The sequence below is a fragment of the Sinocyclocheilus rhinocerous genome, unplaced genomic scaffold, assembly GCF_001515625.1.
Source record: "Sinocyclocheilus rhinocerous isolate Xijiao unplaced genomic scaffold, SAMN03320098_v1.1 scaffold1907, whole genome shotgun sequence".
NCBI classification, from domain to species: Eukaryota; Metazoa; Chordata; class Actinopteri; order Cypriniformes; family Cyprinidae; genus Sinocyclocheilus; species Sinocyclocheilus rhinocerous.
In genome coordinates, this window is record NW_015628766.1 from 457,492 (window position 1) to 468,232 (window position 10,741).

The 10,741-nt window shown below is 38.0% G+C and overlaps 1 protein-coding gene across 1 annotated transcript in view; it reads left to right on the forward strand.

Annotated features, from left to right (window-relative positions):
* rims1b (regulating synaptic membrane exocytosis 1b) overlaps positions 1–10,741 on the forward strand; it is a 109,386-nt gene that overhangs the window by 8,282 nt on the left and 90,363 nt on the right. The window contains exon 2 of the mRNA XM_016550228.1: positions 9,176–9,389. Coding sequence (XP_016405714.1) covers positions 9,176–9,389 — 214 coding nt within the window. The remainder of the gene's footprint in view (positions 1–9,175; positions 9,390–10,741) is intronic.

Consider the following 10,741-nt stretch of genomic DNA (forward strand, 5'->3'; position numbering starts at 1 on the left):
TTTAATCACAAATCAATTTTCATTTTTTATACCAAACTTTATATAAAGACGATTCTCAAGTACCGTATTGACTCGAATATAAGACGATGTTTTTTTTCTTGGAAATACATCTGAAAAAACGCGGTCGTCTTATATTCAGGGTCTAGACTTTGACATGTCAATAATACACCCACAACACTAGGTGGCGCCAAATACGCATAAAACGAGTGTGCCATGAAATACGTAATGTAATGCGTGTTGTAAAGATCGCGAGTAAAACAAAAGAAAAAGAAAGTCTTACAGCTGCATGAGTCGTGACTGTCATTTTAGCCTGATGGGACCAAACTCCCTTTGTGATTTTAAAATGTAAGACAGTACCCAGATTTGAAGACTACAGTAAGATTTAACTTCTACTGTTCATAAGATTTTGGTAGGCTACTATTAGATGGATAGCCTAAATGTCCTAATTCAGATGGGCTACCTGTTTTTTTTTTTTTATGGTATATCAAAAAGTGTATATTTTTTAAATGTGATTGTTGGTACATTTTACCAGTTTTTACCATACTTTCAAAACAAAAATTAAAATAGGAAAAATATGCAATATGAAAATAATTGAAGACAAAATGTGTTTTACTGAGAAAAAACAAGATTTGGTTTTTAAAAAGCCTTTTTCCAAAAGGAACATCTGGAAAAAGGGGGGGTCGTCTTAAAATCAGGGTCGTCTTATATTCGGGCCAATACGGTAATAATAAATCAGAAGGATAAAAAATGGAATGGTTAGTGCTACTGGTTTAGTTTTCTGAATAAGCTTTAAACTCCATGATACACGGGGAAACTTTTTGAGCAATGTTGCAGGTTAACTTTGGGCAATGTTGCTGTCAATGGGCAACCAGGTGAGACACAGGGCCCAAAACCGATCTAAAGTATCCAGATAGAAATTTGTTACCCATTCTCAATGGGAAAGTGCCCAAGCAGCATTGCTCAAAAAAAGCTGCCCGGCAAAATTGCTCAAAAAGTTGCCCCGTGTATCATCAGCCTAATGCATTGTGTTGCCTTCTGAGAATCAGGGAATATATTTATATTTTTATATATTAAGTATGACAATTTTATACAACACTGTAAACCACTGGCCATAGTGACTTCAGCCTCTCCTTCATTATCACTAAGTTTCTACATCGCTTTCTCTCTTTTGCTTCCCTTATGATGGATAAGAATAGATTTTAACTTATGAGCTGATTCACTGATCGATACTTCTCTTTCTTTCCGCTGCTCTGTATCTAGTTTCAAATGGATGCAATGGTGGCTGAAAATATAGATTTTACTTTTATGAATGAACTTCACTTATACACAGTTATAATGAATCTTACTATATTTATATTTTAAGTTTGTATTTATATATTAATGTTTTTATATACCTTATTGTTTAAAAAAAACTAACTCTTTATATTTTGGTCCCGTCAGAATATTCGTAGTCCCCCTTTCACTCGTGAATGCATGGACACATGGGAAGAGTCTTGAACATGGAGTCAAGTCTCTGTCCACAAACTTCTTCAAAGTTTATTGTTACATTAGTAGATTTTATAGATACATTGTAAAGGGTGGTGCAGTGGTTTATCCAATAAGAATTATACATTACATCATATAGGAATACAAGGGGGACAACAAGTACATATAAGGAATACATTTGGCAAACAAAGGGTTTTTCTTCCTGCTACACCTCTAGATCCAGACGGGCCAGTCCAGGCCGAACTCAGTGAACCCCCTTTCCAGTACCTCCACTCCCTGCTTATCTGCGCACCACAAAGACTCCTAAACATCTGCGCATACGTATAAAAAGAGAAATAGAGTGTAATGGAGGGGGAGGAAAGGAGCACAACAGGCAGATACAGCAGAGAGCCCTTTATTATTTAACAATTATTTATATAAGTTAATTAGAAATATTTAGATTCTTTATATAAATTCACTGTATAGGTCTGTGAACAGTGCATTTTATTGAAAGAAACTTCCTTTTTTTCGTTTTGTGTAACTATACTGATCATTGTACAAATTGTATTTTCCAAGTTCATAGTAATTTAAGAAATCACTGAAAGCCTAAATGTATGGTAAGTCCTCTTGGGGTTGAGTCATGTTTGTGTGGTTATTTTTGTGTGTGTACTGTATGTGGTGTGTCCTGAGTGCTGATCCAGCTAGACACTTTAAAATAATTTGTGAAAAATTGAGGGGGAAAAAAAAGAGAGACACCCAGTCAAGGCGGCAGCCGGGAATCAGCAAGTGAGATAGAAATAGTCCCTTTTCCCTGCTCTCCACCCTTTTCCGTGCTGCCCTCCTTGTCGCTCTCCCTCTCATTCTTCCATCTGTTCATCCATTCTTGCTCTCTTCTCTTCTGATGTAATCAACTGGTGATAATTACTAGCCAGGCCATGTCTGAGAAAAAGGAGAGCGATAGAGAGAGAGAGATCTGATGTCTGTGGGACATTTTAAAGCCTTCTACACACTGCAGGATTTCCGGCTGTCCCAGATGAAAGATTGGCATCGAGAAACAATCGTGGTGATTTTTGTGATCTTGGCTCCTAATCGGTGGTCCTATGTCGTACAGTGAGAGAGGTTAAAAGACGGCCGTTGTCATGGTCTTGAGACCAAAGATAGCCTACGATCAGTGTCAGAAAATTCAGCATGATCATCGCACAGTGTGTTTGCTGCTACGACTTAAGTCTACTGACCAGCCAATAAAAATCCAACATGAAATCAACGCGACATGGCGCTAAAACATAAAACTGCTTAGGCCTACCTCAAGCTCTTATCCCTTCCTCTTTCGCCGCTTCCACTTTTTTTTTCAGCACACATAAAAACTACAACTGCCAAAGTGTGATTCATCATGCTCTTTTTGTTTACCACTAGCGCATGCAGATGACATTTTATTCTTCTATAGCAATGTGCATCATAGCCTACGAGTCACTAGGTGTCATCATCGTACAGTCTGCATACATGTCGTACCCAAGTTTATCAGATCCGTGTCGCACAGTGTGATTTGCAATGATCTTATAGGATTGCTAAAATCGTACAGTGTGTACAGTAGAGGGCTTAAAGCCATGCATGGAGCATGAAAACTAGAGCAATGAGGAGCTGTAAAGAAAATCCTACAGGGGATTTTCCTTTTTCACAGTTATACAAATTAGTCTTAGCTTTTGTCTTTTAATGAACCAATATTACACAAGTAATAGTTTTCACACTATTGTGAATGTGATATTGCTTGTATAAAATGGTTAAAGGGGTCATATGATGCTGCTAAAAAGAACATTAGTTTGTGTATTTGGTGTAATGAAATGTGTTTTTGCGGTTTAAAGTTAAAAAAACACATTATTTTCCACATATTGTACATTATTGTTTCTCCTCTATGCCCCGCCTTTTTGAAACGCGTCGATTTTTACAAAACTAATCGGTCTGAAAAGCGAGGTGTGCTCTGATTGGCCAGCTATCCAGTGCGTTGTGATTGGCCGAATACCTCAAGCGTGAGACGGAAATGTTACGCCCCTACCATACTGTATTTCCGTATGTCCCGGCGCGACGAGACAAAAACATTAAAACCCATTACAAACGAAGCATTTGTTGCATCCAGTGGGGACATAAATACGGATTATAATGTTCGCTTTCACAACGAAAAACACAGCGGCCTAGCGTGAGCGAAAGCCCCGGCTTAGCCTGAGCTGAAGCCGGGCAAGAGTGAGCTGAGGCGGCGGGGTCGAGAACGGCGGTCCCGGCGGATCCGACGAAGGAGATGTGAAAACGGTGAAAGCCGATCCGGTGATCCACAGCACTAAGTTGATGTATTTCCTCGGCGACCAGCACGGATCAGCTCTAGGCATGGCGAAGCGGATATCGTCCTCTTTTGGAAGACCATACAAAGTAGTTTCGCTTTCACAACGAAGCACACAGCGTCTTCACGACATGGCGGCAGCGGCAACAACAAAACTACAGCGAGAATAAAGTTAGGTCTTCTTTCTTTGCGTGAACATTTGGGCGGCGTTATGCAAATCTTCCCACATAGTGAGGTAGATATGTGGGGGCGTGTTCGAACGAGCCGTTTTAGGTAGGTGTGGCTAACTCTTAACTTTTATAAAGAATATCTCTTTGGATTTGAGACTTTAGTCTTTGCAACTTTACAGATCTTCTTTATGCACCAAGAGCTTGTAACACTCTAAAGAGAAAGGAAAAAATGAAATCGCATCATATGACCCCTTTAAACAATACAGTAGAGACACAGTATTGCCAGTTACTGTAGCATGTCTATTTTTGATTCACCAGAAAAAAAAAATGGTTCCAAGCAAAGTCAATCTATTCCACATCTAAGAGTTCACATAGTAGTACCAATCCCAAATGAATCTTTAACGTGCGGAGAAAGCAGTCAAAGGTGAGGATCTAAGTGCAAGGAGTAGTTTATAGAGAGACAGATAAACATCCACAAAAACACAGGGAACAAGGAACTTCAAACACAAGCATGAACATCGACTGACCTACTCTAGTGTTTCACAAGTGAAACACCAGGACTATAATACACAGGGGCTAACAAGCTAACGAGAGGGTGTGGTCAGTTGTCTAGGGAACACACAAGGGTAACCATGGGAACTAACAAGGGAGCTACAAAGACAAGGCTAACACAAGGGGAACTAACAGACACAATATGAACAGGGAAAATGTTTCAACAAAAGTCCAAACACCAACACGGTGTTATAACAGATATATAACAGAATCAGTGTTTTGAATTAATTGATTTGTGATCGTTGAGTGAACGATGCAGCCCTAGTAGTATGAATGATTTGTTTTAGTGAGTAATTCAATAAGTAAATTTATTAGCACAAACCTTATTAAATCATGTTGCATGATTCATTTAAATACTCTTCTCCCATAAATTTTGCGAAACTCCAACAAATGCATGCAATAAGGTCAGACGTAAAAATGACTGTGTCCATTTGATTGCTAATTTTTCACTGTGTGTCTTTATTAGGGGAGAGCGGGGCACAAAGTAACACTTTTTGACTTTCTCAGTTTGTGTAAATCCACATGGGGTTCAGAGTATATTCTTTTTATCCACAGTAATTTCACACTTGTCTAGTACAAATATGTCGCTTTGTTTCATAATTACAGTGTATACGTTTTTCTTTATTTACCCTCAAAAATTGGAAGTGAAATGTGACAACATGCCCCATGGGGGGGTACATTGTAACAGCTGAGGGGCACGTTGTAACATGACCATATAACAGCTTACAATGTTATCTGATCGAATGAAAAAAATAAAATAACAGATTGGAGATTAAAATAATAGCAGCTTTGTCTCATTTTAAATGAGTAATAAAAACTGAGATGAAAATTTTACTTAAGCCAGAAATATAATAAAATAAATGTTCAGCGATATTTTCAAAAAACGTTTGAATTTTGGTGCACTTTTTTTCTCTATATAATGTTGATATGGTAACTAGTAAATGCTGAAAATTTGGTTATGCTAGCATGTGTGGAAATATTTAAACTACGTGTGTTACAACTTACCCCGCGTTACTTTGTGCCCCGCGCTCCCCTAAATCCGGACAGTATTTTTTTCAACTGCAAAAGAGGGTTTGCCCTGACGCAAGCTGTTAATAAATCTGGCTCTAAGAGTCTATCTGGAACATGTAAAACAGAAGTGGATTGATACAAACAATGAAAAGTCCCAGTGCTATTGGACTGTATCCTACCACTCTTAAAATGCCACTTAGCTAATCAAATTTGAGCACTGGAATTATTACTATTTTCACTGAAATCTGATTTTCTTCATGCACACAAACAAAAGTTTCCTATATTTCAGTCAAGAATTTGGGTGTCCCTATGTTGTGTCTTACTTTCTTGGCAGAATGAGATCATCCGTGTTCTCTGATCCCGCATGGCATTTTCTGTCACACAACAAACCTGAAGGAAAGCTCAAAGTTCTCAAAGGTTTCCTGATGTCTTAAAAGAATGTTCTTGTCTTTTGGAGTCCCAAATACATCACATTTTTTGGTCTGCTCCTGGGATTTAGCACAGCTAAGTTACAAGTTAAAAAGTTATAAGTATACCTCACAGTGATATCATCAGAGGCTGCCTTGGAGTTAAATTAATAGTTCACCCCAAAAAATTCTGTCATCATTTACTCACCATCAAGTTGTTCCAACCCTGTGTGAGTTTCTTTCTTCTGCTGAACACAAAAGAAGATATTTTGAAGAATGTGGGTGTCCAAAAAGTTTCTGGCCCCATGGTATTTTTTCCCCCCCATACTATGGAAATCAATCGGGACCAGGAACTGTTTGGTCACCCACATTCTTCAAACTCTTTTGTGTTCAGCAGAGGAACAGAACTCATACAAGGTTTGGAACAACTTGAGGTTGAGTAAATGATGACAGAATTTTCATTTTTGGGTGAACTATCTGCTATTTTAGGACTTGTTTTGCCTTTCATGAAGGTGTAGAGAGACCGAAGTTCAACCCTCAGAGCTAACCTCAGTCTGTTCTAAAAGAAATCTATTGATGTCCGCTTGTATTGGTGTTTCTATTTTGGTCCAATGACCAGCCAAGTACTCTAGTGAATCACGGGATCTAGATTTAGCCATTATCAGCGACCCTTTTAACTTTGAATCTTTGAATCACAGAACAATTCAGGATGTAATTTAAACCTGAAAATTTGTTGGTACATTTTTATTAAGATTTATAGTTCTTAGTTCTGTAGTTCCAGTCTATAGTTCCAGTCTCTAATAGTTATGGTTGAGCATCTTGGAGAAAAAAAGTATCTTCATTAGTGACTCACCATTATGTTGTTTCAAACTTGTGACTTTCTTTTTTTCCTAGAACACAAAGGGTGATTTTTTCTTTTTATCACTATGAGAAGTAGTGATGTCTGATCCGTGAACGAATCAGTCTTTTGAGTCAGTTCTTTTCAATAATTGGCCTATCAATTATGCTTTATGAACTGATCTGGCTCTCGAGTTCAGCTCACTGTCTCAATTATCTGGTCTCAGAGGTTAACAGATCACTAGATGGGAAAATGATCAGTGTTACTCACACAGTTTTTTTGTCATTCTGATTGGTCTCAATGGTGATTCTTATTAGCTTCTCGTGACTGTTATTCTATCGTTTTTAGTTTTTCAGAGGAAAGGAAAATTGTAATATAAGGTTTTGTTTTATTTAAAACAAAGTGCAAAAAGTATATATATATATATATATATATATATTTATTATGGAAGAATGTTATAAGGGTTCGAAATGACAGTGACATGAGGGTGAGTAAATGATGGCAGAATTTACATTTTTAGGTGAACTGTTTCTTTAAGAGGTGTAGAGCTGGCTTTCTTGTGTTTCCATGATGGCTGGAGACCTGGTCCCTTGCTACCATGACAGCTGTTCCCAGCTGAGAACACTGACCCGAAAGCAAATTCAACTCTCTCCACCTCAACAATGTTCTCAGAGGTCTATATCTTCAAGTGTAACTCCAGTAAACTAGTTTATCATCTAGTGATTGTATTACTTTCCTGAATAATGACTTCATGTTTATAATCCTCATTCTTCTGGAAATCCATAAACATTTTCGTCTTGTCTTATTTAGAAGATCTTTTTGCCAACCTGATTTGATATGTGTAAATGCACGTAAAATGTCCATAAATCTCCTTAAGCACATCCACCCATAACCTTAAAGAGGTCACTTTTCTTTTCTTTGATTGCTCTGCCAATGATTCATCCTTGTCGCCACGCCTTCGACTTCCCACGTAACGCTTCATCCTGACTGCGTAACATAGCATCACTGGCCAAGACTCCCCAAAGTCACAACCTCCATCCAGATACCTGGGACTGCAGTCTGCTGTCTGATTCCAGAAGGGAAACTGCAAATGTGGTCAAGCAAGAGAGAACGCTAGCATTTACAGTCATGGAGAGCAGAAGTCGTAGGAAGAGTGCTTTTGTTAGCGAGTTTCAGTGGATTCTGGAGTCGCTTTATGCAGGTTTGGGATTTTGAAAGGAAATTGCAGATCATGGCTGTTCGCCACAAACAGAGGTGATGCTTTGCATTTGCTTTTGCAGTTTTATTTTCTTGAAGAATGATTTTTACTGCAGTGTAACCAATGTACATTTTCATATGACAAGCGTTGTGATAGGGTTGAACAAACGGTGGGACGATGGGTAGAAGGGGAGGATGAACATTTTGGTTACCTGTCAGCCTATAGTGTTGGAGGCAACTTTTACAGAGAATTGTGTGCAATGAATTCACAATTTACAATGAGCTGTGTCTTTTTTTTTTTTTTTTTTTTTTATGGTTTTTTTTTTTATTTGGATGTGGATGTTAAGAAGAAAAATAACACTAATATAAAAAAAAAACATACTGAGTTTTCTTCATAATGGAGCATAGATATCTAATTATAATATATTATGATATTATATCCTAAATTTTAAATGGCTTAATGTCTTTACTGTGGTCATTAGAGCTGCTAACCACTTGCTATAAGGGAACTGTTATGCTAATGTGCTGTTCCTTTGAGAAATGCTACTGGAATGAAGCCCCATCTTTTTAAAGCAGACAGCAGCGCCTCATTGGCAATTCGTTAACAGTTTATTTTCATTCCAGTGAAGGGAGAAGACAAACAAAGTGGAGTTAGGTTCCAATTCAGATGAAGTATTTTATATGTACAGCTTGAAAGAAAATCTGAGATTGAATTTTGGATTTAATATGATGTTTGTACATATGCTAAATGCTGTCCATCACCCAGACATTTCATCTGCGTCACCAAGATGTGTTCATTTTGATCTGGAAAATAACATTTTTAGTTGATCATCTGCAATACTTCACAACTGTGCTAACAGGTTTTAGTTTTAGGTAACAGTAACAATGGTTATTTTTCTAACAATACATAACAAATGCTTCCCCTTTTTCTCTCTCTTTCTCCCATTTTTATTTTCTGTCTGTCAGGACACTGCACCAGCAGTTTGAGAGTTATAAGGACCCAGACATTTCATCTGCGTCACCAAGATGTGTTCATTTTGATCTGGAAAATAACATTTTTAGTTGATCATCTGCAATACTTCACAACTGTGCTAATAGGTTTTAGTTTTAGGTAACAGTAACAACACTGGTTGTTTTTCTAACAATACATAACAAATGCTTCCCCTTTTTCTCTCTCTTTCTCCCATTTTTATTTTCTGTCTGTCAGGACACTGCACCAGCAGTTTGAGAGTTATAAGGAGCAGGTGAGGAAGATTGGGGTAGAAACGAAACAACAGCAGGCTGTCCATAAAGATGATGCACCTACCTGTGGCATCTGCCGTAAGACCAAGTTTGCAGATGGCTGTGGGCATCTGTGTTCCTACTGCCAGACCAAGTTCTGCGCCCGCTGTGGGGGAAGAGTGTCACTGCGCTCGAATAACGTAAGAACCCGCTACGAGACTTTCATGGCTTTTTTTCCACTCATCATCCATGTTGTCTTTCTCACTATGGAGTCAGTTTCATTTCCATTGACTTTCATTTTAATATTTCATTCGTTTTATTATGCTTGCTTTAGTCTTTTTTTCTGTTTGTAACTACATATCAGTTGTTTGGTTGATTCCCTGATGGAGGGTTTGCTGAATCTGTATAAATCATGCGATTACAGAGTCCAAATCCAGAGTACGAACAGTTAAATCTCAGTTTCTCCTTTTCATACAAGTCTACAGATTTGGACTGCAAATCCAAACCACCCACAGCTCCTCTGAGCTTTATAAAGACTCTTCTTTGAGTGAAATCTTCATTGACTTTGCTAAGAGCCAGCAGGGCAATGTGTGGGACCGTTTCCAGCAGCACAACATGCAACGGTCTATTTTAGAATCTCATCCTTGCCTGCTGTCTCTAAAGACGGCCCCCCCTCCTCTAGAGTGACTTACCTGAGAATGGGCTCATCTCACTGGGCATGCTGAGGAACAATCTGCCTTAGTTCCGTCCTGCCCAGCTGGGTGAGGTCCCCTACTGTCACATATAGTCCATCTCAAAGTTTCAATAGTAACAGTGGGGCTCTAAAAGCGGTTTTCTGTATTTACTGTTAATATGACAAAGTATATTATGGCAGCTCAACCCTAATGCTGTTTAGATTAGGGATGCACGATATATTGGCATCATATTAATAATCAGCCAGTATTGGTGATTTTAAGCTGATATCGGATGCTTAATTGTTTCTGCCTATTTTAAGATTTAGATCATCATCTAGCACTGACTTTTATAGGGTTAGTTCACCAAAAAATGAATATTCTATCATCAATTACTTAGCCTCATGTAGTTACAAACCCATAAGATTTTCTAAACACAAATAAAATATATATTTTTAATGAAACCTGAATGATTCCTGTGCTTCCAGTTTGTTCTTTTGCTTTAGAGAAGTACTGTTGAGCTGCTGTTGACCATATGTGAACATTTTGGAACATCAATGGAGGGACATAAATCTCTGATTTTATTAAAAATATATTTTATTGTAAAATATAATTTGTCTTAATTATCATTATATAATTAACAAAACTCTTAAAGGGATAGTTCACCCAAAAATTTAAATTCTGTCATTAATTACTCACCCTCATGTCGTTCTAAACTCGTAAGACCTCCGTTCATCTTCGGAACACAAATTAAGATATTTTTGATGAATTCTGAGAGCTCTCTGACCCTCCCATCGACAGCATTGTAATAACCACGGTCAAGGTCCAGAGATGTAGCAAGGAGATCTGTAAAATAATCCATGTGACATCAGGGGTTCAAC